At 44.2% G+C, this 24,200-nt stretch overlaps 1 protein-coding gene across 1 annotated transcript in view; it reads left to right on the plus strand.

Moving 5' to 3' along the window:
• ELP3 (elongator acetyltransferase complex subunit 3) overlaps nucleotides 1-24,200 on the plus strand; it is an 81,970-nt gene that overhangs the window by 36,689 nt on the left and 21,081 nt on the right. Inside the window, exons 10-12 of the mRNA XM_082756712.1 lie at nucleotides 10,460-10,653; nucleotides 15,773-15,863; nucleotides 19,421-19,486. Of these exons, the coding sequence (XP_082612838.1) occupies nucleotides 10,460-10,653; nucleotides 15,773-15,863; nucleotides 19,421-19,486 (351 nt within the window). The remainder of the gene's footprint in view (nucleotides 1-10,459; nucleotides 10,654-15,772; nucleotides 15,864-19,420; nucleotides 19,487-24,200) is intronic.

A 24,200-nucleotide genomic window follows, 5' to 3' on the forward strand; every position in this document is an offset into this window, starting at 1 on the left:
CGTGAGAACAAAGTAAAGTTGGTGCTGCAACCCTTTGTGTGATGATGTGTGGGAAGAGAAGAGCTGAATCAGTTGAATAGTGCAGGTAAAACTGGTCCCTTCTCTTCTGCATCACTGGGGATCCATGCATGTGGGTAGGGTGTCACAACTTCAACCAGAAAATGCAGAGGCTGAGGATTTCACTGGCGACGTGATCGCAGCTACCTTGCATCGTGCTGCCCAGACACAGTACGTGCTGCTGTACCTTTTAGTATTAACATGATGAATTGCAAGGCTGCGTGGAAAAACTGCGTTTTGCATTGCTTGGATTGCTCCCTTTGTCTTTGGGAATTAGTATTTTGTCCACACATACAATTTCCTCAGGCATGGCAGCCATAAAAGTTATGATAATAACCATCGCTATCTTTACAATAGCTTCCCATTCAGAAAAAGCTTCTGAGAAGTGCAAAGGTAGAGTCGAGACCCTTTTTCTACCCAAAGTAAAAGATCATTTTGGAACTTAACAATCCCCAGACAACTGTGGGCTGCGTAGGCTCATACGGTTGCTCTGTCTCTTCAAGTGGTGGTTTTCAAGCCAGCATTCTGAAGTTGTTTTCTGGGCTTCTTTCACTAAGGCCCCTTGCTGCTGAAGTCAATAATGAGCATATGTCTGGGAACATAAAGCCAAATGGAAAAGCAGCACAGGAATAAAAGGATGCGTCTTGGATGGAGTGCAAATTTGCTAGGCATTTAGGCAAACAAAGCATCATTTGGTAAAATATGTATTTTAGCACAACTCAGCAGCAGCAACTGTATGCTTACTATGAGGGTGGTAAACCGTGATGTCCAAATTAAATCTGCAAGGACTTGATTTTTTCTTTTCTTTAAAGCATAATGGAAAAGCGTAATGGTTTTGCTGTGAACGTAATAACTGAGAGAAGCTTTTGCAGGGCTTTGTCGGCTGGGAGGGAGCGTGTGGTTGTATTGATGCTTGTTACGGAGAGGAGAGGTCTGATGAAAGAGGGTTAGATTATCAAAAAAGATTGTAGAGTTGCTGGTCTCGATGATTTTTAGGGTAGAAGACATTCTGCGTTGCAAAACTCGTGTATGAACTTCAAACAATGAAAAATGCTGCATTTCCCATACTTAGCCCTAGGGGAAAGCTGACCCTCCCAGCAACGTAAAGGCCAGAGTCCTGCGCTCGGGAAAAGTGAAGGTGAAACTTCACAGCAAATTTATTGAGGTATTCTCATGGGTTCCTCCAGAACTGCGTAATAAATGGAGAGTCACTTGGAGCACCTGCAAGACGGAGCAGATGGGGCTGCTCGGTGCAGTGAGCACAATCTGGAGAGACTTGTCTGGTGTTCGCGTAGATACTGTGTTCAGGAGTCAAAACCACGCTCCAAGGTCATGCTGCTGATGCCCAAGGCATCTCCCAAATGTGAAATGTCTCTTTCCTTATTGAGTTGTATTGTAGTGGTGCCCGGGACTGTCACACGCTAGGATCTCCTTGCAGAAAGTGACTGTCCAACAGCCTTAGACAGGAGGCAACATGTAGATCCGAACAGTCCAAGGATACAAAGAGACCGTGGAAGGTACGGGATGGCAGGCTGGCATGTTCCTTCTTTGGCCAGCAGCAACAATTTCCTAGAATTAGGGTATTTATGAAACTGAAGTGCATAGCGTTGGTAAATAACTCACTGCAGGCAACATCTCATCTGTGGACTAAATGCTCCTGTAAATTAGGTTTAATTTACCTCCACGCTGCAGTTGTTGTGTTGCACCCCAAGAGTGGTCTCGTTATGTTTCATGCTCTTTCTGAAGCTGAATAGTGCGAGGATCAGCTTGTGTTAGCTTCTGGAAGAGTTCCCTTTGGCACATGGACTTCATGGTTTGGATGCTCTTGGGGATGGGTGGAAGAATAACAGCTTTTGCACCTTGAAGGGTGAATTACAAGGTCTTTTACAGTGTTTTCTCTGGACATTAACAGGTCAATGCACTTTTATTTAGCATTCAAAGGCTATGCATGAGGCTTTCTGGAACAACGTGAAGTGAGCACGTAGATTATTCTGTTAAATGCAACCAATAAACCTCCTGATAAACTTCCTGAGTATTGTGAGCCTGTAGCTTCAGGAATTTAAAGACTAGAGAAATGGATCTGAAACAAACTTTTCTGGTCCACCTGCTGTATGCTACTGTGCTACAACGTGCCCTGATGTGCTGTTTTTCTTCATGTTAATATATGCTATTGTTGAAGACATTTGCAGGCAGATGGGCTAAAAAACGGTGTTAATAATAGTCACAGAACTGACGCTTCTGTGGCCAAAATGTTGGGTTTTATGGCGCTGTTTTCTTGGCTTAGTAGTTTCCAAAATCATATTTTATGTGCTCCGGTGAAATGTGACAGCTTCAATATGTCAGGAACTGAAAGGATTTTTATTACATAGCTGCCAATAGCCGGGAAAATTATAACGTTCACCTGGAAAATGGCCTTTGCTCCCTTGATTGCAGAGTGCTTTACAGCTACCTTCTGGAGGGCTGGAGGTTGGGATCCTCTGCTTTAGGAACTTTTTGTCCCATGGTCACATCTGCAGGAGATCTGTCTTGATTTTGTCATGAGTGTAGACATAAAGCAGGAGTGAGTTGATCTCTCTTTGCTTTAAGCCTGCTTTTGAGTCAATTTTACAGAGATTCATGATATATTGTAACATACACATTTGAGAGGAGGCTAATTAAAAATGTTGCCACCTTGTAGTGCGTTTGCATCAGACATCACTGATGCAACAACCAGATTTACTAATTGCAGCACAGAGTCGCTTCCCAAAAAAACTCTTTGTGCTCTTTGGGGATAGATAACGCTCCTGTTCCTCACAGGCCTCAGAAATAATGTTATATTTGGCATGACTGATTTCAGCATACCATCTTCATATAAATGCAAGGCACCTTTGGAAATTCCCAAGGGTCTATTACAGAAATATTTCAATTGTATTTTAATTATAGGTGTTTAAAATAAATGCCAGTTAGAGGTACCTTGAAGAGTGGGTGTGCACAGTCAGCAGAACAAGCTCCAGCCTGCCAAAGGTGAAATACTAGAGCTTGCTTTTCCCTTTCATAGCGGGCTCATCTGCCTTATTGCCGCTGAATGTTTTGCATTGTGTTTGTGCTCATTTTGCATGGAAGGCACGTACAGAATTAGGGAAAGGTTGAGGCTGGAGGCATGTGTGGGTCCGCTCATCCCACTCCTGCTCCAACAGGGCCACCCAGAGCAGGGTGCCCAGCACCACCTCCAGGTGGCTTTGGGAGATCACAGAATCCCAGAATGGACGAGGTTGGAAGGAAGCTCTGGAGATCATCTGGTCCAACCCCTCTGCTCAGCAGGGTCACCCAGAGCTCGTTGCACAGGATCACATCCAGGCGGCTTTTGGGATATCTCCAGAGAAGGAGACTCCACAGCCTCTCTGGGCAGCCTGTGCCAGTGCTGTCACCCTCACAGTAAAGAAGGGTTTTCTCATATCCATCAGGAACCTCCTGGGCTTCAGTTTGTGCCCCTTGCCTCTTGTCCTGTCACTGGGCACCCCTGAAAAGAGCCTGGCCCCGTCGTCTTGACACTTTCCTTTCAGATATTTGTACACATTGATAAAACCCCCTCAGTCTTCTCTTCTCAAGGCTAACCAGGCCCAGTTCTCTCAGCCTGTCCTCATGCTACAGCTGCTGCAGTCCCCTCAGCATCTTCATAGCCCTCTTTTGGACTTGCTCCAGTAGCTCCATGTCCCTCTGGTACTGGGGAGCCCAGAACTGGGCACAATACTTCAGGTGGGGCAGGATCACCTCCCTCGACCTGCTGGCAACCGTCTTCCAAATGCACCCCACGATGCTGTTGGCCTTCTTGGCCACAAGGACACATGGCCGGCTTGTGTTCATCTTGGTGTCCAAACGAACCCTGGGGGGCATCAGACCTGGCCCTGAAGAGATTGTCCTGCTCTGCTCTGCCTGCTGCTGCCTCATCTCGAGCACTGCATGCAGTTTTGGGCAGTACAATATCAGAAGGACTTAAAAGTGCCCAAAGGAGGGCTACAAAGGTGGTGAAGGGTCTGGAGGGCAAGATGTATGAGGAGCAGCTGAGGTGCCTTGGTTTGTTCAGCCCAGAGCAGAGCAGGCCGAGGGGAGGCCTCATGGCGGCCTGCAGCTCCCTCACGAGGGGAGCGGAGGGGCAGACGCTGAGCTCTGCTCTCTGGGGACAGCGACAGGACCCAAGGGGACGGCATGGAGCTGGGACAGGGCAGGGTCAGGCTGGGGGTGAGGGAAAGGTTCTGCACCCAGAGGTTGTCAGACACCTGGACAGGATCCCCAGGGCAGTGGTCACAGCACTGAGCTGCTGGAGTTCAAGGAGCATTGGGACAACGCTCTCAGACATAGGGTCTGTTTTTTGGGGGGTGTTGTGTGGAGCCAGGTGATCCTCTAGTGGAGGGTGTCCCTGCCCTTGGCAGGAGGTTGGAACTAGATGATCTCTAAGGCCATTTGAAACCCAAACCATTCCATGATATGATCCTTTTGGGTCCTTTCCAACTCAGGATATTCTGTGATCCTATGATCACAGTGTATAACACGCATGCATTCGTAAAATGCATTACAGTAATCATGATTTTTTTCACCGTTCTGTCACTGAGTGGTAAATTGTACCTAAAAATGTCTAATTTATCAGAATTCTGTCTACAAAAAGGTGGTGTCCAGAATAGCTATAAAGTAGCATCTTATTATTTCCTGGTAACTTCTTAACAGGGCGACAAAGGTCAGACAATTGACAGATATTGATGTTAAATGACTTTAAAATGACTATGTCTTGGTTCGCTGTTGGCACTGCTTTTCCCTGCTTCCCAGGTGACATCTGGTAGCTGACAATGTACATAATCGCAGGCTGTAGCAAAGTGCAGTAAAAAGGCATTATGGTCCTTACTTCCCGGTCAGTAGGCCATTGTAAGTATCAGTGAACGCAGATCCTATCATTACATTTTAATTAGAGCAGCATTTACAAGAAAGAGGGGGAAAATGCAAATTTCAAGTTAAAATGGAGCCACATTTTTTGAGCCACAAGCTTCTATTAATGCATATAATTAAACTACTAAGTGATTGTTCACTCCCTGTAGAGTTGGAAGTGTCACTCAACGCAGTAGCTTTCAAGTGTTACCACTGTTAATAGTTATAAATAATACAGCTGATGGAGATAAGGAATGCTGCGATATGGAGAGTTAAGATACCATTCATTTTAATGCAGTCGGACGTGAATTTAATCATCTGTCTAATGCAGGGACTACAGTAAAGGAACCAATTCAAGTTCATGGAATCAGGTTGAGAGGCACCTCATTTCTAGTGGACAGTCATTAAAAGCTAGGTTTGGGTGACCTTTATTTTTAACAAAACCTGACATTTTTGTAAAACGCTTAATATAAATTGCTTCGCTTATCCTATAACTGGTATCTCCTACAACAGTTGAACATCTTGAGAGCAGGAAGATTAAAGATGGCAACTGAATCTCTGTTTGGTAAGAAGATGAAGTGGAATCCAATAAAAACAGTCTCCTTTTGGAGCAAAGGGAAGAACTACGGCTTTTGGGTCTCTTCAAAACATTCATTTTTATTTTTTTTTTTGTGCTTAGAGTGATCAGTAAAATTAGATGGAAATGAAAAGATGAAATCTTTTAATACTGGCTGATACGTGGTATGACCAAACTTGAAAATGGGACCAAACCAAACCACTGTGTAGTCTCATTATGATTCCAAACCATTGTGACCTTTCTGTTGCAACTGTGAACAGATAGATGGTTGACTGACAGATTTATAATTCAAAAAGGTTGTTGCAAACACGTAAGAAAGTGAAATGTTTGAGCTCAGGACTTCATCTCCAGATTCCATCTCATGTTCTGAGCTTTTTTTGCTTCACATTAGTGTTATGTTGACTTTTGATTTTTACTTAATGTCTGTTTTGTTGGACAACAATTACAGTGTCATGCAATTTATAAGACTCAAAGCAATTGATGGGAGTTGAACAAAAGGATTCCATCATGCACTTTGATACGTCTGCCTTGATGGAAAAATCAGCAGCTTCTTGGCATCTAAATGACTAACTTTACACCCGTCGGACCCTGATTATTCATAGTGGCAGTGAGTTTGGGAGGTGGTGGATGAATGGATCTTGCAGACGCCATTAGCTTTAATAACAGGGAACTTCTACAACAAAGGCATATGCTAGTAAAATCAATTACTATTCTCATAAAACATTTTAGCAGCTAACTTGTATAACCTTGTAGCCTGAGTGTGTGCTGATGGGATCTTATTAAGATTCATTGTTTGCAATTCGTAGAGCAGCTGTTCCTACAAGTAAAGTATGTTTAATGGAGCTCAGGTGAAGCAACAAAAAAAAAAAAAAGTGAATTCCAGGTTTTTCTGGTTACTCAGTATATTATTTGCTGTGAAAGAATACTCAATGTTCCTCTCCTACCACATAAATTGGCCAAGGTTATGACACACGTTATTTTAGGCTATACAAATGGTCATGTTTATGAACTTCCAGGTCATTAAAAGCTTTGATTGATCTGAACTCTATATATGTATTTATTATTATTAAACCACCACGACGATCTTTTACATCCTGTCCATCATCTATGTACGCAAATTTAAAATTTTACTCCAGCATCCATCTTTATTATACAAGAAGTGCTAAGTGCTACTTGGATTACAGTCTTTAGCTAGAGGGGAGAGAACTGGAAGTTCAAAGAAAATTGGTTTAGTAGCTTTGAAGTTGTATGTGCTTCCATTTAGAATATTCATGTGTGTGAGAGTACAACGCCGCGTCCTCAAGTGATTCAAAAAGCCGGGAAATATGTAGGGATCCTTTCTCTCCAGGTCGTCTGTAGCCTCTTGCATCGCAGGGCATTAGCAGAAGTGGATTTAAGTCTTGATCGAGTGCCTGCCTAGACCTGCTCTAAAGCCTCCTGTTGACTCCAGAGGTGCTTTGGATGGTGGTCTCTGAACAGATGCTGCTCAAGGGATTAAATTTGTTTTGGCAGTAAGCTGTTCTGAATGGTTTTATCAGTTGAAGACACCTTTTAAGGTGTCTAATTAAAAAAAGGAAAGGCTACAGTTACTACTAAAGCTTCGAATGTGTTGGCATTTTGTAGTTCCTTTTGTTTCGTGAGAGACTCAATCAAAACTGTTTACAAATGGGAAAAGGTTAAGCCTTTAAACATTGGGATTTACGGAAACTCTTTAAAGTTTACCACTGAAAAAAGGGGTTCTGGAAGAAAAGAGATACTGCTTTGTTGTATTTTTGAAATTATTTCACAAAATATTTATTATTAATTAAACTTGAGGAATATTTTGAGAAATAATTTAAGAAATAAAGCTGAAACTTTGCCTTTTTAACGCCAGTGTTACTGAAATATGAAGTAACATTATCAGCCAGCTTTATATATTGACAGAAAATACGCAGCATGGAGGAAGTGGCAAAATTCATGATGTGATTAGAAACCTTAACTTTTGACCTTGCCTTTGACTGCTGGATGTTTTTAACCTTAGCACTGTGTTGATGCGTTTGCCTTTAATCTGCAATGTAAATCAGGGAATGTTTTAAATATTCTGCCTGGTGAATCATAGATGCTGCTGCATTCAGCTCAGCATTGTTGCGAATATTAATACATTGCCTATCGGGAAGCTTTTTCCCTTGCTGGAGTGGCTTATTTACCTTTCCGTATCTCATTGTGGAAGCGTCATTGCTTTCTTACCATAATGTCTTTCTCTTCTTCAGCTCTACTTGGCCATAACTCCTCTCATTAAAGCAGTCACTTTTTACAAGATTGGCTCATTCCTTTTTTCACAGTCGCTTTCTTTTCCATTAGAGCACCTCTAACCACCCACAGAAGGGGGAAGGCTGTCCTTTAGGGTTGGTCCAGGCCAACGCTATCCCAAATTATTTTCCTGACCCCTAATACGCCTTATGGCTTTGGGTAACACCTGCTTCACGTGCCTGCTTTGACCATGAGCCTGGTGACTTATTTTTTTTCCCCCTCTTTGCATCTTGAGGGTCGGATGCACACTGGGGCTGGCACAAAAGAAGTGAGGAGGGTGGTTGGCCAAGGGCACCACATCTGCCTTCCCTCTCGGCCACCAGGATGATATTTATAATTTTTTATGATTTATGTTATTTATGATTTATTATATTTATTATTTATGATATTTATGATTTATGATATTTGTGATTTATGATATTTGTGATTTATGATATTTGTGATTTATGGTATTTATGATTTACCTGCAAAGTCAAACTGAGCCCCTGGGGCAAAGGGGAGGACGAACCCTTCTGGGAGGTGCTCTAAGCAGACACAGCACATGGGGGCAGATCCTGCTTCCACCACTTCTCCTCTACTGCTCGTTAGTCTTCTCCGTAACCCAGTCCAACACTGAAACAAAACTATTCTCCCCAAAATTCTCCCTCTCCTGCATCAGTGAGGTGAGTCATCCTGGCCGAGGGTCTGCAGGAACTGGAGCTGGCAGGAGGCGTGGGCAGGGCAGGGAGCACGAGCCAGCCCCGAGTGCCTCCGAGGAAGTCATTTACGTCCTCGCCTCGGAGATGATGGTGATGGTGATGATTTCACGGAGCTGGCAAAATGAGTGTTTTTCGTCTCCTGGTGGTGATACGAGGTTTGTGATGAACAGGGGGGTTGTACAGAGTGCGTAAACAGCTGGGAAAAGGAGAAGACCAACCTTTTTGTACCCAAACGCACTCCAGCGTGAGCACCGTGGTGCTGGGGTCCAGTCATTGGTTTGTGTCTGCGTTTGGCTTGTTTCTCTACAAACCACTCACTTCGCAAGGAGCACAGCTTAGTGGGGACACACACAAGGTACCTTGTCCCTCTGAGGTGCTCTGTGGCCTCATGTCTTGGGCACTCTTTGAGGAGAAATGTAGGATTTGATAGATTTTTAGTTTTACAGCAGCAATAAGGACTTAGTTCACAGTCCTTATCTTGTTTTGTGTCTCAGGATGATTCCTTTCCACTCTCTCTGTTCAGATGTACACAATGGCTCAGGAGGCTGCTGGAAAAGGGTTTTGACCACTTTCTTTTTTACAGATGCATTCGCTCTGATGTGTTTTGCTCTGGAGCCGCCCAGCAGGAGCAGCAGTGTGGGCGTGCAGGACAGAGGCTGCTGGAGCTGGCCGAGGCTTCGGCAGGGCGCCTGCTTGAGATGGCCCAGGCTGATGTGGTCCTGCTGTTCCTCTCACCATTCTCCCTCCCTCCCATCCTTGTGCTGGATCTCGCACGCATTCGAGCCCGTGCAGATCCTTTTTGGTGTGCTCAAGCCAGCAGCAAACCATTTGCCATTTCTTTAAGCAGTTAAAGGCTGGGTTTGTGCAGCAACAAAGCCGCTCGGCACAGGGAGATCCTGCTCCCAGCAGGCTGCTAATGGCACTTTATTCCGGCGTCAGGGCTTGCAGGAGCTCTCCAGGAGCTGGTTTAACACACAGCAGCAGCAGGAAAATCGCAGAGTGGGGCCGGGCCACGTGAATGCATCGAAGCACTAAAGAAAAGTGCTGGGGAGCACCAAAGCTGGCGCAGCAACTGGTGGGACCGCGATAGCCAGCCATTAACTCAGCTTAATAAACTTGAGGTTCTTTTATTACAAGAACACTGAGCTGGAGAGGGATCAAGCTGGAGATTTCAAGTGTGCAGTGGTCTAATCCAATATTATACTTAGCCTGGAGATGCAGTTAGAAGGAGAACTATACCATCACTTAATTTAATGGCTCTTTGGTTCAGGGTGCCTTACCTGTTGTTTTTTTTTTTAATATATTATTGTTGTTATTAGTAAATTATTTTAATTATCATTACTGAAGTTTAATCTGGAAAAAAAAAAACAACCACCATGATTGATGTGTAGTGCGAGCTCAGTTTGCAGCTCTCCACTGGGATTTATTCACAGAAGTTAGCAGGAGATCCAGTGTGTCCTCCCGTTCTCCAGGATTGTTCCGAACCTCATTGTGGAATAAATCTGTTTTTCTTCATTGCTATTCAAATGATGTGTCCCAGACACATTGATTAATCTCTAAATGTGGTCTGCTGAGATTGAAGATAAGTGCGCTCATCTCTATTGTTCTAATTCTGAGCAGAGTCTGTTACAATAAATGGAGCAGTATCTATTGAATTCGTGCTGAAAGGTAGCGGCAACGCAGGGATTGGATTGGTAGCATTGTCATGTGGGTTTTTTTTTTTCTTTATCGGCTTTCTCTTTAAGTCTATAATATACTTTTATTTCTAAAAACGCTGAAAACTGATAAATACTGAAGATTCAGCGTAAGCCAGTCGTTCGTAAGCCACACTTAGCATTGTGTTTTACAGAACCGGTCTTGAAATCAGTTTTGTTAGGGCATTGAAACCTCAGGAGATCTGCTTTGTTTCTCTCTGACTCACATTTTTGTTCCACTTTTGCAGGAGTTTTTTGAGAATCCTGCTTTTCGCCCGGACGGCATGAAGCTCTACCCAACGCTAGTGATCCGGGGCACTGGTCTGTACGAGTTGTGGAAGACGGGGAGATACAAGAGCTACCCCCCTAGCACTCTGGTGGATCTGGTGGCCAGAATCTTGGCTCTCGTCCCTCCGTGGACACGTGTGTACCGTGTTCAGAGGTAATTTGCTGCGGTGGGCTTTGGGTATTGATTTATCGCACTTGGAGGGATTCTTGCCTTAATTACAGCAAGATGTGACTCGGCCTGCTGCTATTTTTCAGTCGTAATCAGTAATGCACTATAAAGATTTTTAAACTGCCTCCCGTCTGTTCAGAAGGGGAAAGGCCAAGTAGAACGAGAAGCCATTTACATTGAACTGCCTCCCTAATACAACCAGAAACTTCAGGATTTCTGGAGGCCCCGTTTTCGCTGCCAGTCAGACGAGCATAGGATGTGGCACACGCAGTACTCTGATGATAGTGATGGATAATTGCCTCTTGGCTGTGGGCGAAGTTTCCTATATTTATTACAGGAGCTACGAGGCTTGTTTTTTTTTCCCCGTTGCTCTAAAGACTTCCTGTCTTTCCCCATGGGCATTGCAGGATTTTCATCACTGTATTATGACAGTGCTGTTATTGCCATTCAGAAGCCTCCCTTCCTGGGGCGGTAAGTAATACTTGCCCTAGCATTGTGTTTTCAGTGTGGGGTCCTTCTTGGATTATTTTTTCTGCTGTTATCTTCTACGTGTCTGATCGTAGGAAGGGAGGCTGCAGCACACTTAGCTCTTTTTGCATGTGCAGACACTGCTCGGTTGGCTTCCAGCTACACGAGCCAGAAATGGTGCCAGTGCCTAGCTCTAGAGTGCAGAATAAGAGAGCCTTGTGCTTTCCACCTCACCTGCCTGCACTTCTGTAAGGCATTTGTTTTTTATGCCCTCTTGGAAGTGTATTATGGAGCAGGGATAAGTGAGAAAACGAGGCAGAGAAGAAAGTTGCTGAAGGCAAGAAACACTGAGTAGCCTTGACAAAGTATGGATGCAGCCTTGTCAGTGGAATTTCTCAAACATCCATTTAAAAAACCATCTTGCTCAAAATTGTACTTATTTACACTAATACAAAAAGTAGTAGGGCACTGAGGAAGCCTCATGGATGGTGCAAAGCATCCCTGAAAGAGAGGATGCACAAGCAGGATCTAGTGGTGTTGAAGCTGGAGTGATAACAAGATGAGATGGAGTTCAGGAAAGTTTGAGGTCAAGCTCTGAGGAGGTTGTGCTGCAAACTGGGAGATTGCCATGTGAAAATAGCAGAGGAGGAAATGTTTCCACTGTCTTGGTCCATAATATAAATAAGCTACTGGTGAAAGCAGCTGTGAAAAGCATTTTTTTTCCCCCACGATAACTTTTTGGAGACAGAGGTATTAATGCAGACTTTGGTAAGCCCTTATCTGGAGTAATCCCCATCTTCAAGAAAATGAACTGTGGAAGTATGTGCACAGGAGCATCAGTCTTCTTTTTGAAGGATAGAGGTGGGCAGAAAATCTCTGCAAGTTTATGAGGGAAGGAAAATAACCCTTTAAGAAATGGGAAGATTGATTTGGGCACAGAACGAAATGGGAAATAGCCTTGAATAAAGCGACACGGGAAGCTGGAAATTTTCTGTCAGCCAAAGGGATGAGATTCGGGAACTTTGCAGAGTTACCAAAGAGGAGGAGAAGAAAGCAGGAAGATTGGAAAGCTTGGTTAGGCTGATGAATGTGGACGTGTTCCAGCAGTATAAGGTAACAGAGACATGGATTCGGTGACCAGGAGACCCTTCCTGCAGATCTCCACTACTGCGAGAGGCTCGTGGCTGTGGCTCTGAGAAGAAGGATGTGATGCTGATTAAGAAGGCAAAACACGTCTTAGAGGAAATATCTACTTGCTATTCCCCCAGGCTTGTCACATCATTTGTCGAAGCGTCATTAAAAGCAAACCTCCTGCCTCTCCCCTCTGCACGCCCATCTCCCCCTTCCTGATGGATTCCAGTGCAGACGTAGCGGCCCCGTTGTTGGTGATTCTCTTACCACAGGTTGTATCTAAAACCAGTGGCTTTATTCTTAGAGGAAAGCAGAAGGCTGCAGGTCTTCTCCTGAAGAACACGGGCCTGGCAGAGGGTTTGCTTGGTGTGCTGGTTTCCCAGAGCCTGATGATGGGTTTCTTCTGGCGGCAGCAGCCCCCGTCCAGCTGTCATCCAGCTGTCAGTTATTATGTTCCAGTGGAATAGCTGTTTTCTTGCTGACTGCCTCAATGTTATCTGAAACTTGTTCTTGGTGATTACAGATTTTTACACCTCCAGTGCAAAGTCCAAAAGCTATTACTTTGATCTAAATTGCTTTCAGGGTCATTGTGTGACTCTGCGGCAGAATAATGAGCAAAGCCAGATTGCTGAAGGATTCGTGGCCTCTTCCCAGCACTGCTTCGCTGAGGATAGCGACCGTTTCCAGCTCCCCCTTGCAGCCCCCTGCAACATTCCCTTTCCATCTCCCTCCTGTCTGCTTCCCCAGCTCCTCCCTCCTTCACCTCTTGCATTTCAGGCTCTATTTTTGCCATCTTTCCAGTTTCAGTTTGCCTCCCTGGAAGGCAGCTTGTGCTGAGCTCCCTGCACGCTGCCTGGCTGTGCATGCGTTCGGGTTTTGTACCAAACACCACCAGAAAAAGGCTGAGCCATCCATCCCCTCCCTTATTGGGACCACCGTGTGAGATCTCCGGTCCCTACAAGCAGGTTTTCAGGAAACAAAAGAGACTTGATGTTCGTGTAGTCTGCCACATGTTCAAAACATGCAATTTAACAACTTGGGGGAGCACAGGAGAGGCATCCCTGGCAAAACACCGCGGAAAGATTGAGATGTTAATGGCTGGTTGGAGGGGAATAATTCTTTGTGGTTACTTCGGACCTCTGGAGATGCTTATTGCTGTATTTGTCCTGAGTGTTTGTGAACCCGAGTATTCGAGAAACAGAAGATGAAATCGGCCCCGTTGAAGCTTCTGGCAAATTGCACATGAACTGTAGTAAGGTCAGGATTTAATCCCCCATATCCCTCAACTTAGTTAGCGTTTTAACAGCTCCTGAAATCAGTACATTGCTGTCTGGTGGGTGTTCAAAACAGGCCATTAATGTGTACACCAGTGATGCACACAGGGTATTTGTTTAAATACTCTGCCCTCATTTGAAGTGCGGCTAGAGAAGCTATTTCTTGCTTGCTTTTTATTAAAAAGCTTATTTTTCACGTTTATATTTCAATTTAATTTGTTGCCTAGCAGGGAGATGAGAGAGGCTCAGGTTACTGTATCTTGTAATCTTTCATTTATTTACAGTAGATTATCTGCTCTTTCGTAGCTGACTCTGGATTTAGCTAAAGACTTGGTGCTGGAAGATGTTAGGCTGTTTTATCTACATCCCTATAGGAGAAATACATAAAGTCTGACTTTTTGGAGTTGTTCCATAATTAGCAAAAAAGGCATTTTAGTTAGATTATCACTGTAGATCTAACATGCCCTGATGAAAACGCTGTTCTCCTCTAGTGTGTCCTTTAGTCACAATGTGAAGTGCTCATTTCCTCTAATTGAAGCTCTTTGAAGTATGTTGTGTTGGTGCTACAGCGTCGTATTTACTCAAAGAAATCCACGGAATAAATGAACTGGTTGCCTAATTGTATTTTGCCTCAACATTTTGGCACACGAGGGTAAGAGGCAATGAATTTTGCATGGATCTTTTGGCTTCTGGAGGAAGAAGAGCAAGGAAAACAAGGTGGGGAAGTAAAACACGAGCTTTATGCTGGAGAAAGCTGTACTGGAAGTGGTGTGGGATGCTGAAATGGGAAGAGAATGGTGCAGTCTGAAGCATTTGTTTTCATTCTTTAAAGAAAACTCCTTTTCTTGCCCCCTTGCCAGCATCCCAGACTTCTCTAAGGCAACAGCAGCACAAGGATCAAGGCTTTAGGACCCTTGAAGACTTTCCTCTTTTATACAGCTGCTGCCAAGCCCAGCAGTTGTTCACGGTGGCCGTGATGCGAATGCAAGTCCTCAAGGAACCGACTAGATCAATTAATACATTTTAAGAGGTCATCAGACAGCTGCTAGATGGTGATGACTTTCAATCACTACTGAACCAAGATGGATTAAGCTAATTACATTACCAATTCCCTGAACCATCTCGTTCTCTGTATGTTTTTGTGATGCTCCGTGCTTTACTCTTTTGAATGTTTATGTAGACAAAGGAGAAATGCTCACCAAGGAACATCTACATATTAAGACCAAGCTATTTTACAACATGCTGAGTGTCTTTCACACTTGTATAGCCCTTGTTTCTTTGTAGAGGATCTGAGGGATTCTGAGTTTTCCAGTAGAGCACTGAGGTTGGTGTGTTATCAGAAGGGCCAGGGTGGAGTTTGAGCAGGAGGAGGGAGGAGAAGCATTTGGAACCGCCGTGAAACGCTGCATTAAAGAGGTGTGTGTGGTTGGGGTGTCCTTCTCATCATCATGCTTCTTTTTCTGCTTGGTCTGGGTCCATAAATCCTTCCTTCCCTAGGGATGCTATCCTGCTTTCCTAATGTCAAGTGGGACCAACTACTCTGGAAGGCAGTGGAGAGGCCAAATTTGGTCTTTTCTTTCAAATTCAATTTTCGTACCTCCCTTGGAGAGCTGAACAAGGGCGTCTTGCCGTTCACCGACCCCCTGATTTATATTCCCACAGGAAGCCCCTCGATTTTCTGCCTGGGCTTTGCTGCAAATCATCAGCTAAACAAAACTTCCTCAGCTTTAAACAGCAAGCTTCCCAACACAAAAAAACATTGTCATTCTGATGAATTTTCCCTGACGGGCATTCAGCTCAGACCCAGCAGAAAGGCGAGCTCTGGTTCCCAACCCCTGGTCTCCAGCAGCAGGGACCATGAAGAACATCTTTCTGGGAGTCCTAGGCTACACACAACCTGGGCTGGGTGATCCTTTTTTCAGTTTTCCAAGTGAAGAACTGAGAGCAAAATTGTAGCTTATTTCTCAGGGTTGTAAAAGCCTACTTTTGTCTTTGGACTTTTTTTTACTAAAATGAGCTCTATTGCTTTTTCCCTTCATTTTCCTCCTGCTTTTAGTTGATTTTTGCCTGTGTTATTTCTTCTTCAACCAAATACTTGAAACAAAGGTAATTCAGGTAAGTTCTGTGGTCAGCTATTTGGGATCATGGCCTAGGTGACCATAATGGTACTTTCTGGTTTATTGCCTGCTAATGCAGCTGTTTGAGGTTTTTCTTTTTCCTTTCATGCGCAGAGATATTCCGATGCCACTAGTGAGCTCCGGAGTGGAGCACGGGAACCTGAGAGAGCTTGCCTTGGCCAGGATGAAAGATCTTGGGACACAGGTAAAATATTTGTCACTTGGTGTTGAGGGAGAGCTGTCTGGTAATTTCACATGAAATAGCAGATCCTTTTTGAGAAGAAAGTAGTGACCAGAATATGCTGTGATGATATCTTGGAAAAGCTCTTTTTGCTTGACACATTTTGTTGGTTTTTAGTCTAGAATTTGCCCCCATTCCTGAAGGGACTTGATAACTCTTTTCTTTTATTCAGGTTTTTAACAGAATGAAACCTTTTAAAGCAGAGAGAAGGCAGGAGTGTTTGTTTTTAATTTATGCCATTAGAAATTCGTCTTCCTTTCTCTTTCCCACGCATGCACTTACTTGACTAACAATTGGAAGAAAAGCTCTTAGGCTGAGTCCAGACAAATCTTCAAAGAGAGATTTCAGCACAGGCAAATGAGCCTTGATATCCTTGATGTTTCTAAGGTCAAATAAAAGATATGAGCAGGAGTGGAGAGGAGGGAGAAGTGCAATTATACTTGAAGTCAGAGGCAGGTATGCGTACCCAGCCGTGATGCTCCTCAGTCAACGTTGGCTGTGCCCCATACACTCTGCTCAGCCACAGTTTGAAGCTCCTGCAGCCTCTGGTGAAGTTATGCCTGAATTCTGCCTTTCTTGGGACTGGGACACCCAACTCCATAGACAAAACATCACATGAACCCCACACTCCTTCACACTGTTCCTTTAGGGTTTTAATTGCTTCGGTGTCCTGGTGCAGAGGCAGATCCTCACATAGCTGTTCCATACATGTCTATTGTGATTTGGTGCTCCCTCCCTCTAGCTCACCTTTCCTTTTTTTTTCCTTAAAACCTCCTTAAAGAGGTTTTAAGGCATCCCAACAGGACGGGAAAGAGGCCAGCATGAAGCAACCTAGACTGTAGTGAGAGCCTTGGTGTACTAGGAGGGATGCAAAAGCCAAATCCAGATGTGTGGCTGCGTGTGCTTCTGGATGGGTTAGATTTTGTTTTATTCTAATTGGGGCGCAGGGGATAAGAGGGGAAAGCTTTGGAAAAAAAAAAAAAAGAAACCAGAAGTAAAAGAATGGTTTGAGGCAGAACAGTAATTACAGCTTTTACAGATGTACACAAGCTAAGCTTTCATCTCTTTGTTTAAATACCAAGGATACTGAAGAAGCAATAATAAAGGTTTCATCTGCTGTGCTGTGTGTTGTGTACCTGTAGCCCCACATAAACTCACGGTGCTGAACTATGTTGTTGGTGTTTAACACGGATTGTTCTCTAGGCTACGTGTAGCTCCCTACTGCCTTTGCCATCTCGCTTGGATCTGGCAGTTGCGGTGCAAAAGATCAGCAAATAAACTCCAGCCTGCCTTCCTTCCAGCTGGGTTTTCTCTACCAACTTAATCTCTCCTGAGCTGATGCCCTGCACTTTCTCCTTAAATCATTCCTTCCAGACTCTCTCCGGTAGCAAGCCAGGATTTGGCAGACAGCTTTTCTGGCCGCCAAAGCTTCCATCCCTCCTGCTGGCTTTTCACTTCAAAACCAGGCAGGGGGGACAACCTCCGTGCTGCAGCTAAGCCTTTTCAATTGAGCTCTTTAGGGCTAATAGTGAACTCTTCCCTGGGTTTGATGCTAAAACCACTTCTCTTGATCTGAACCTGATCAAGACCAGCTGGAGAAACGGGGATATCTGATCCATGGTGGTCAGGGCTGAGCCCGGTAACTGAGCCGAACCATTAAAGGGCTTGTCAAGCAGGCAGTCATCGCTGTTAGAAGACCCAAATCTGTAAAAAATCGCTGCTGTGCAGATGATTATAGATTTTAATTTAGTGAGGCAGAAACACTGCAGCTGGTGGAATGAGGAACCAGGCAGTCTGCTGCAATATAGCCTGAAATGTAAGGTACTGGTGTGATTTCCTTGGGTCAGAGAAGAGAGCCAGAAATGTGCTTTGTCCTTTTTTTCTCTTAGCTTGGAAAAGGAGAGAAGGCCGAGATGAGGAAGGGACTTGCAGGAATCATACACGTATGCTCAGTAAAGATCAGCCAGCTGTGGCAGTTCGGGCTTATCCTCTCTTTGCAGAACGTCTCGGTGAGGAGTTTTTGAGGGCTGGGGATCAGGCACGCCAGCACCACAACTGGCGTTTGCGATTGCTGGAAAGAAATTCTTCCTGAAATTATTCCTTGAGGCACAGGATGCTGGCCTTTGAGCTTGCCAGCCACTGGCTGCAACTGGAGACATGCAAACGATAGATTGGGACACAGAATCTAAAACCATCATCCAAGAATACATCGTCCTTTCTCAGGTCTGAGGCTCTTAATGAAGAGAGGGAAGTGCCCTGCTTTTTACGGCACTGTTTGGGCAGTCAAACAATTGCAAAACAAAGAAGAATTTGCTATAAAGTCATGGCACTAAAGTGAATCCCAGTTTTGGCATAGCCCACTGTAGCAACAAACAAACAAAACCCACTTTTTCCTGCTGTTTGGGAGATTGTTGTTCCATGTTGATAATGGTATTTAAAAGGATTGAGAAGAGCACAGGGCATGAGCTAGAGCTGTGCTTGTTGTAGACGCTCCGAGTTACTGTGTGAATTAGATTTTGACACCTTTTCCTATCTGAAAGTCGGGCTTTTGGAAACATACGGACAGGTAGGTGTTGTTGCTGATGGAGCAATTACAGCCCGTTGGTGAAAGCTGTCTTCTTTCCCTCCGAGAACAGCAGTGAGCAACTAAACTCAGCTGTTTTGGATAAAAGCATTGCGGCCGTGCTTGGCTGACAGAAGTTGGATGAACCTTTGCATCGGCCTTGACAGTAAAGCCTGCTAAGATGTGAATTCACACAGTCTCTGCAGTAGGAGTGCTGAGAGTATCACAACTGTTCCCTAACACAAATCAGTGCCAAATTGCTCAACTTTCATTGGTTTTGCTGAGAAGCACAAAAGGTTAGGCGAGCTATAGCCCATCTCTTCAGCACCGAGCGTGGAGCTTTGTCTCCTTCCCTTTTCTGACTCCTAAAGGAGAGAAAATCTCTTCTGGCTGCCTGTTTTCTACTTTCTCCTGGTCCCAAGCCTCTGTGGAGGCCAGATCAGCGTTAGCTTTACTTTCTTATATTTGAGTAGGACTTCTGCAACAGTTCTTGTGCGATAGTTCAAAAGGAAAAAAGGGTTGCTGAACATAAAAAAATGACTATTTAAGGACTCTGGTGCCCCAGCAGAGATTTTGCCAATGTTAAATCTTTCCAGTGTAGGCAAAAAATGGATTATACCAAAGTCTTTCTCTGTTTTTCTTCTATGGATGCTGACTTTCCCTCCAGACCCTGCTGTTTGTGAATCAAGGGTACTTTTCCTCACGAACCGTAATGGTTGCTTAGTGAATTGATTTTTACCAGCATGTCTTCCCATTTAGCACAAAGACCTCTCTCCAAGATATATCAGGGATGGACTGGTGAGCATTTGTATTTTGAAGCCTACCCGTTTGAAATTCAACCTTGCAGCTTCATGCTATGTCAGCTGAGTTTTGAACCCAGTGGTTGGCTGGAAATCCGTGTGTTTCGGATCCTCATGTTTTTCTCCCATGTAATTTTTCTCTCCCTTTCTTTTCCAAGTGTCGTGACGTGAGGACAAGAGAGGTTGGAATTCAAGAAATTCACCATAAAGTGAGACCGTATCAGGTAGGATTTATCTGCTTTATAAAAGCTAACTACAGACACAATTTATTACATGCATGGAGGTTTTGGGATCCATTTGTTGAACATCCAGCCCTGCAGTTTGCCTTTGAAGCTGGATCCAGTTTTCCATTTTTTTTCACAGCAGCTTTGGACGTTTTTTGTTTGACTGCAGTCACATGTTGGAATTTATGGGCCACCATATTCAACGAACTGACTACAGCCACCAGTTATTTGACTATTTGCACTGCTTTAAAAAATAAGCAATTCTTTTTACCGCTTCTCAACCTTCCCTTTTCTCCCCCCTCATTAAAAAAAAAAAAAAAAGGATTTGGAAAATAGCAAACCCACAGTATGTGCATGCTGAACAGGATTGAATATTTAGCAAGGCGAATTTACAGCTTTTTGTGTGAACGTGTATGTTTGTGTAGGCAAACAGAGCATGTATAAATCCACTTCTGCACATCTATCTGTATATATTAATGTCAGCAGGTCCATTGGGCACATAACACAGGGTGTATTTTTCCTTCCTGAAATAGTTCACAAAAAGATTGCCGTGCTTATTTTGTAGAAAGGAAAAGATACACGGCTGAACTTCAGACGTTCAGTTCAGGAAACTAATCCTCCATCTCACTCCAGTTACAAGAAGGGATCGATTCTTCCAGGGAGTGGCCAGGACGTCCATGGCCATGTTTGGGACCAAGGAGATGAGCTTTCTAACATCACATCATGTGGGATCTGTCTTTGTATGCATGGGTGCCGTGCCATATAAATGACATCCTGGAAGCATTCTCTTCCTGTTCCTTTGCTGACAGTAAGGAGAGACTGCGATGATTACAGAGTTTGTCCATCACATATTGTCTCTTCTTTCAAACATGAATTCTTCGTGCCAGACAGCAAGTGCTGCCTCTCTCAAGTAGAAAGCTGTCAGAATGACACACTGTGCAGTGGGCACGTACCCACTTGCTAAATGTGACTGACTAAACCGGGACTAATCTATGTGTCAACACAGAGATTCCTAGCAGAGGTCCTCTCACTTGCATTTTGGAAGCTCTGCTGAGAATTTAGGCATCAAAGAGGCTCCAAGTGAGGCGCCAGAAGTAGCATGAATATTCTCCGAGCTTAGCATCTGAAAGATGTTCTCACTTTGCAAATCAGAGATTACTGGGAGCCATATTCTATTTTTCTCCTGCCATTATGTAGAGTCAGCTGGAGTGGAATATTTCCCATCTCGCTGACTGCATAACAGAAATCCAGCATGGAAATCTGTAATGATCCCAAATAAATTATCTTGTTCTTGGTAGATTTGTGCTGAGGCTGTACAGACTCATTTGTACATAGGCCATGCAGCCTTTCTGCTCTTTCCCCGTTTCCTAATTCGTGGTCATTTCACAAAATATCTTCCAAAGATGTCTGTTGTCAGCAGTGCTAATCTAATTTAAATTGTAAATTTCCCGAGTAGTTAGCAAATAGCTTATCACAGGGTTTTCAAAGCAACATTATGTTGAATATTCCCTTTGTTAAACTCATCTAGCTGAGTGGCAGGAGGATGTCATTATGTAGTCTTAGCAAAATTTATCATGACAGCAACCAAGAGGAAAATTCGGAAAATGGTATAATTTTTCATGAGCTTTAGACTAATGACAAGGTATGATGTTTTTCTCGGCTTCGTAAATAAACAACACATTCTCTTGAGAAGAGAGACTATCATGTCAGACGTAAAATAAATTAATCGTTTCCTATAATTAATTACACTTGATGCAACTTCTTTGTGTTCAGGATCAGTAGGCTGTATATATTTTTACAATGGTGATGGTGTGTCTGCTTTTAAAAGTCTTTAAAAGAAATCAATTTGAAGTGGATTACTTGCCCGTAGCTGGTTATTTACAGAGCTGTCTCTAAGCTCCCTTTTCAATTAGTGGCATTTCTCCATCGCAGAGGAAGGAGATGGTTAAGATCGCTTGCTCTCAGGCTGGTTAAAGATGGATAGCGCTACGTAATAGCCTTAAAAATGCTCTGGTGGATTGCTGCTGTAAAGAGAGGTTGGACTGACAGGTTTGGAGAGGCAAAGGGCAATGACAGCTCGGTTACAGTTTCTGCTTTAACACTAATACAGGTTCATATCTGTAAGAAGCTGCTGTTTCTGCAAAACAGTTCTTTTTTTTTATATCAAGATAATGATCTCGGTGGAGAGCCTTAGTGAGAGGAAGGCTGGCTTCAAAGCAGGGAGTAGCTGCTCTAGGTCAAGCGCAATCTACACCTGGGTTTTCCCTTTATTTGTCAAAGCAAATTTAAGCCAGACTGTACCAGCCGTTTAATAGGTCTGCATATTGACATGGTCGTCCACCCTAACGAGAATTATTCTTCCCCAGCACACGGGGTGGTTCAGGTGAGGGTCTGACACAGGGAACTGCAGCGTGCAGTGCGTGGCTGGGCACCGACCGACCAGGAGGTGAGCCGGGCTGGCTTTTGCCAAGTTTCCACCAGTATCCCATAAAGGAGAAGGCTTTGTGCATCTCGTGAGTCGCTGCAAACCCTTTGAAGGGATTTTTTTATCCTAGGCCCCTCTGTTGTGCACGGTGGGGAATACGAAAGACTCGATCCAAGACTTTTCTGAGCAGATCAGGTTGTCTGCTACGTGCTTATGATGCTATTAAAATGCAGATAGTATAAAGCTGCCTGGTGGAGGTTCCTGCAATCTTACTTCATCTGCCTACCAGTGCCTTTTGGACTGGTCGTTGGCATAACAGCTTCTAGGCCTACTGGAGAACAAGCAATGGCGCCACATTTACTAGTTTTTGCTTTGTTTTTGTCCTCAGGAGAACTCAGAAGTTCTCAAATCTTGCCGCTTTGAACTCTCAGTATAGCAGAGTGTAATAACATTTTGTTTTAAATTAGCACTAAGCTTTAACCCAACTGCTTGTCTGCTGTGGGTTCCCCATATGACACTACCAGCCCAATCTGGGTATTTCAGAGTATCTCATGCCCTCGTATTTGCCTGTACATTTCCATTTTACTCGTGGTGTTATGTACACAGGAGTAGATCTGGATCAGCCTGCGCCAGCCGTCCTTAGCAAGCTGGAGTTGTAGCTGTGCTCCCAGAGAATTTGGCACATTGGCAGACATCTGTTCGGGCACTCACCCCGTGAGCTGTACGTCAGTGCTGAAATGAGCCCTGCTTCTGTAGTCAGTAAGGGATTTAATTGTGAGCTGTGTTCACCCAGGCTTCGTCATGGAGTAGAGCAGGCAGGCGACAGAATCCCTTATGGCTTTTCTGTAAACAAATCTTTAATTCATGGATTTCTGGGTATTAGAGGATTTGTAGAAAAAAAATAAAAAAGAAAAAAAAAAAAAACAAAAACAAAACACAAAAACCCACAGATGTCCTTTGCTTGAGTCTCTGTAGTAGTGGGAAGAGCATGGCAAGGTATACCCAGGGATCAATCCTGTCCTGTGCCATCAGGGAGGAAATGTTGGATACACCACCACCACGTTTGTGCACAGGGCAGCCACTGCTGTTGGCCATTCACGTTTGAGTTCCTAAATTAAAGGAGTCTCTCAGAGGTGTGGAGGTATGTCTGCACACGATGGTTTTAGTTTAGCTCAGGGGTAGGCTTTTGAAACGAATGCTGTGATCATTCCCTAACTTCAAAACCTGATTGCTTTCAGATGAATTTAGAAGGTGCCTTCCAGGAGCACACCTAGTGTACCTGAGACATTAATGGAGCCTAGTTCTTGGGGTCAGCCTAGAACTAAAAACCCCCAAACATGTTCTGTGTGGGCATCAGGTCCTCAATACCACAAGCTAAGCAAGAGCTGCTGCCACTCATCTGTTGAGCCAGGCAAGGTGGGAAATAATTATGGTCTGCTTAGCAGCTGGTTGTTGCACGTGGGCAAGGAAGTCCCTGCAGCAAGGATGGGTCGCTGTTCCAGCCACACCAGATCAATTCAGGGCACAAACAGAGTGACTCACGTCGCCGGAGATGTGACTTTCTTATCATCAGCCACAGGATACGTCAAATTAACTCCGTGCTAACTCTGCTACAAAGAAACGCAGCTACCGTTGTGTGAGGTTTGATCAGGTCTCTTGTTGCATTGAGGAACCTTGATGTTGTGAAGTTTTTTGGGTCCTGAGGCAGCTCCTTGATGATGGTAGGTCATGGTAACATGAAATAGGCGTTTTTCCTTCTTTCTGCTTTCTTCTCCATCAGTTACTCTTTACAGCTGCTAGGTGCTCTGCGGAACCAATTTTTTTTTTGCCCAAGCACAATCTTTATTGTCAGCTCTCACTTTGCTTTTCCCTTCCACTTGTTGTGATCTTCAGAACTGCCTTTATGTAGATGGGTAGCAAGAACTGGATTTGAGGCACATGGTGTGGTGTTACTGGTCAGTTCTCAGGGCGCCTGTTGGGATACGTTTGGTGTCTCCAGGACAATCTAAATGAGTAAACAGGCACATCCTCCTAATTCTGTGAAGCACACGAAATTTATGATGTCTTACAAAGACTTCTGGAACTCAGCAGACACTCAGCACCAACTGCTTCACATCAACTCCTGTTGCAGTTCGCTCATGTAGCTATATCCAGTGTTTTTACTGGAAAAAAAACAGATGATAATTAGTAAAGTTGGCTGCTGCTTGGAAAACCCATGCCCTGTAGACACCTCAAGCTTTTTCTTGTGCAAATAAGTAAAGGCACGGCCCTAAATGCAGCTTTAGTGAA

This window comes from Aythya marila (assembly GCF_965140915.1).
Source record: "Aythya marila genome assembly, chromosome: 3".
Lineage (NCBI taxonomy): Eukaryota > Metazoa > Chordata > Aves > Anseriformes > Anatidae > Aythya > Aythya marila.